The 3053-nt window shown below is 57.3% G+C and overlaps 1 protein-coding gene across 1 annotated transcript; it reads left to right on the top strand.

Moving 5' to 3' along the window:
• LOC8056944 (3,9-dihydroxypterocarpan 6A-monooxygenase) lies at positions 234 to 2352 on the top strand. Its single transcript, XM_002447352.2, has 2 exons — positions 234 to 1380; positions 1462 to 2352. The coding sequence occupies exons 1-2, from the start codon at positions 358 to 360 to the stop codon at positions 2104 to 2106; spliced, it is 1668 nt and encodes a 555-aa protein (XP_002447397.1). The 5' UTR covers positions 234 to 357; the 3' UTR covers positions 2107 to 2352.

Genomic DNA, 3053 nt, shown 5'->3' with positions numbered 1-3053 from the left:
TTTAGAGGCATTTGGAGAGAAATGCCTTTATACAACAATAAATTAAGGCACTTTAAATAAAATGTCTTTGGGAAAATGCCTCCTATAGTGGTGGCTGTGCTGTAGCGCGACCGATATTTTAGTAGACCACGGCCAAGCTTGTCCCAAACACGTACACCCTAAACGAGCCGGTCAGCATCATATCTTTTTCGTCAATAAGATCAATTCCATCCGCTATATATAAGAGAGACCGATCAGATTAATTTATACACAGAACACAGCAGCTCATCAGTTGATAGATGATGAGCTGAGAGCCTGAGTACGTACGTGTAGTGGTGCACGTACTAATAAGGAAGAAAGCTAGCTACTAGGATCGTCATGGCGGCCATGGAAGAGCAGCCGCTGAGCTCCAGCAGTACCAGCATGGCCATCGTCCTGTCGCTCTTGAAGAACAACCCAGCTGATGCCGTCCTGCTGGCACTGGTCGCCGTCGTGGCCTTGCGCCATTACTTGATCTCGTCATGGCGGCAGCAGGAGCAGGCCCGCCGGCTGCCCCCGGGCCCAAGGAGGCTCCCGGTGATCGGGCACCTGCACCTGCTCCGGCCGCCGGTGCACCGCACCTTCCAGGAGCTGGCGTCCCGGATGGGTCCCCTGATGCACATCCAGCTGGGGTCCACGCACTGCGTGGTGGCCAGCTCCCCGGAGGTGGCCAGCGAGCTGATCCGCGGCCACGAGGGCAGCATCTCGGAGCGGCCGCTCACGGCGGTGGCCCGGCAGTTCGCCTACGACTCGGCGGGCTTCGCCTTCGCGCCCTACAACACGCACTGGCGCTTCATGAAGCGCCTCTGCATGTCGGAGCTGCTCGGCCCGCGCACCGTCGAGCAGCTGCGCCCCATCCGCCGTGCCGGCACCGTGTCCCTGCTGGGGGACCTGCTGCTGGCGGCGGCGTCGTCGGAGACGGAGACGGAGACGGTGGTGGACCTCACCCGCCACCTCATCCGCCTGTCCAACACCTCCATCATCCGGATGGTGGCCAGCACCGTCCCCGGCAGCGTCACCGACGAGGCGCAGGAGCTGGTCAAGGCCGTGGCCGAGTTGGTCGGCGCCTTCAACGCCGACGACTACATCGCGGTGATCCGTGGCTGGGACCTCCAGGGCCTCCGCAGGAGAGCTGCCGACGTCCACCGCCGCTTCGACGCCCTGCTGGAGGACATCCTCAAGCACAAGGAGGAGGCAAGGGCGGCGCGACGAAGGCTCGACGACGACGACGGCCATCGAGTCAGCAAGAAGCAGGCGACGGCGCCGCACAGCAAGGACCTGCTCGACATCCTCATGGACAAGGCGGAGGACCCGGCGGCGGAGGTCAAGCTCACCAGGGAAAACATAAAGGCCTTCATCATCGTAAGGACTGGACATTGGACAGCCATATATGCCATGCATGAGCATGACATGCTTTTACTTTCCATGCATGCATGAAAAAAGGACGTCGTGACGGCTGGCTCCGATACGTCGGCGGCCATGGTGGAGTGGATGCTGGCGGAGCTGCTGAACCATCCGGAGACGCTGCGCAAGGTGGTGGAGGAGATCGACGCGGTGGTCGGCGGCGACAGGATCGCCAGCGAGGCGGACCTGCCGCAGCTGCCGTACCTGATGGCGGCGTACAAGGAGACGCTGCGGCTGCACCCGGCGGCGCCGATCGCGCACCGGCAGTCGACGGACGAGATGGTGGTGCGCGGCTTCACGGTGCCGCCTCAGACAGCGGTGTTCATCAACGTGTGGGCCATCGGGCGCGACCCGGCCTACTGGGAGGAGCCCCTGGCGTTCCGGCCGGAGCGGTTCATGCCCGGCGGCGCCGCCGACAGCCTCGAGCCCCGCGGCCAGCACTTCCAGTACATGCCATTCGGCAGCGGCCGCCGGGGATGCCCCGGCATGGGCCTCGCGCTGCAGTCCGTGCCGGCTGTGCTGGCGGCGCTCGTGCAGTGCTTCCACTGGGCCACCGTCGACGGCGACGGCGACGGCGACTCCAAGATCGACATGTCGGAGTCGGACGGGCTGGTGTGCGCTCGCAAGAAGCCGCTCCTGCTCCGCCCTACACCTCGCCTCAGCCCCTTCCCGGCCGTCGTCTAGCGTGCGTGCGTGCATGCATGCATGCGTGCGTATCTTCTTCCGATCCATTGCATACCTACAGCAACCTACCATGGAATCGAAGAATGTAATGTGCGTGTGGATGAAGCTGAAGCGCCACCATGGATACCATGTCACATCTGATTCTACTTGCCATCTTCTCGTGTGATGCGTACGTACGTGTTGCTACTTTTGCTAGCTTGACGATGTTGTCAACTTGCGAAAAATTATGTCATTGTCGTCTGCTCTTGGTTTGTTTTCTCGAGCACAATCTACACACCATCCAAGCGTGTTCCTGAATTCATCCACACCAACGACGCTGACATGACATGTTATACATAGCAATATATATACTCCATGCCAAACAGTTCGACAAATCACACATCTGTACCAAACAACGTTTTGATCGCTTTCGATCCAACCAGCAACCACTAATTCCACTGCACTCGCTTATGTTTCATGCATGCCGTATTGAGAAAGCTGCTGATAGGATTGGATTTCCACTTCAGTCACCAACAACACAACCTAATAACTAAAAGTAGAGTAAATTTAAGGTTTCAATTCCCGCTTTATTGCAAAAGAAAGAAACAAAGCGTATACAAAAGTGTCACAATTCAGTAAAAACGTATTCGATCGAGATGCGTCTGCCCACGTTATCTAGTTTTATACTTACGTGCTGTTTGGTTCATAGAACCGTACGTAACGCGAATGAAAATGAAATTAGCTCAAAAAAAAAATCGCGCATCGCTATGCATGAGATCAGGATGCGACGATTCTAAAAGAAATTAGGCTCTAAGACCCTAGCTACTGCATCTTTCGGGCTGGTGGATCAGTGCTCTACATTTGAGCTTCCTGCAGGTTCTATGTCCAACCTCCACCTGGTCTTTTCCTCGGTGGTTCACTTGTCTTTTCTTCCATTTGTATCACACTCTCACCACATGTGTTTCAGC

This window comes from Sorghum bicolor, chromosome 6 (genome assembly GCF_000003195.3).
Source record: "Sorghum bicolor cultivar BTx623 chromosome 6, Sorghum_bicolor_NCBIv3, whole genome shotgun sequence".
Lineage (NCBI taxonomy): Eukaryota > Viridiplantae > Streptophyta > Magnoliopsida > Poales > Poaceae > Sorghum > Sorghum bicolor.
This window is presented reverse-complemented; position numbering and strand designations above follow the sequence as displayed.

What these genes read in the sequence shown, in the direction of transcription:
- LOC8056944 (XM_002447352.2), top strand. Translation starts at nt 358, where the DNA reads ATGGCGGCCATGGAAGAGCAGCCGCTGAGCTCCAGCAGTACCAGCATG. An exon ending in ACATAAAGGCCTTCATCATC is followed by an intron (nt 1,381 to 1,461) that starts GTAAGGACTGGA and finishes GCATGAAAAAAG; the next exon opens with GACGTCGTGACGGCTGGCTC.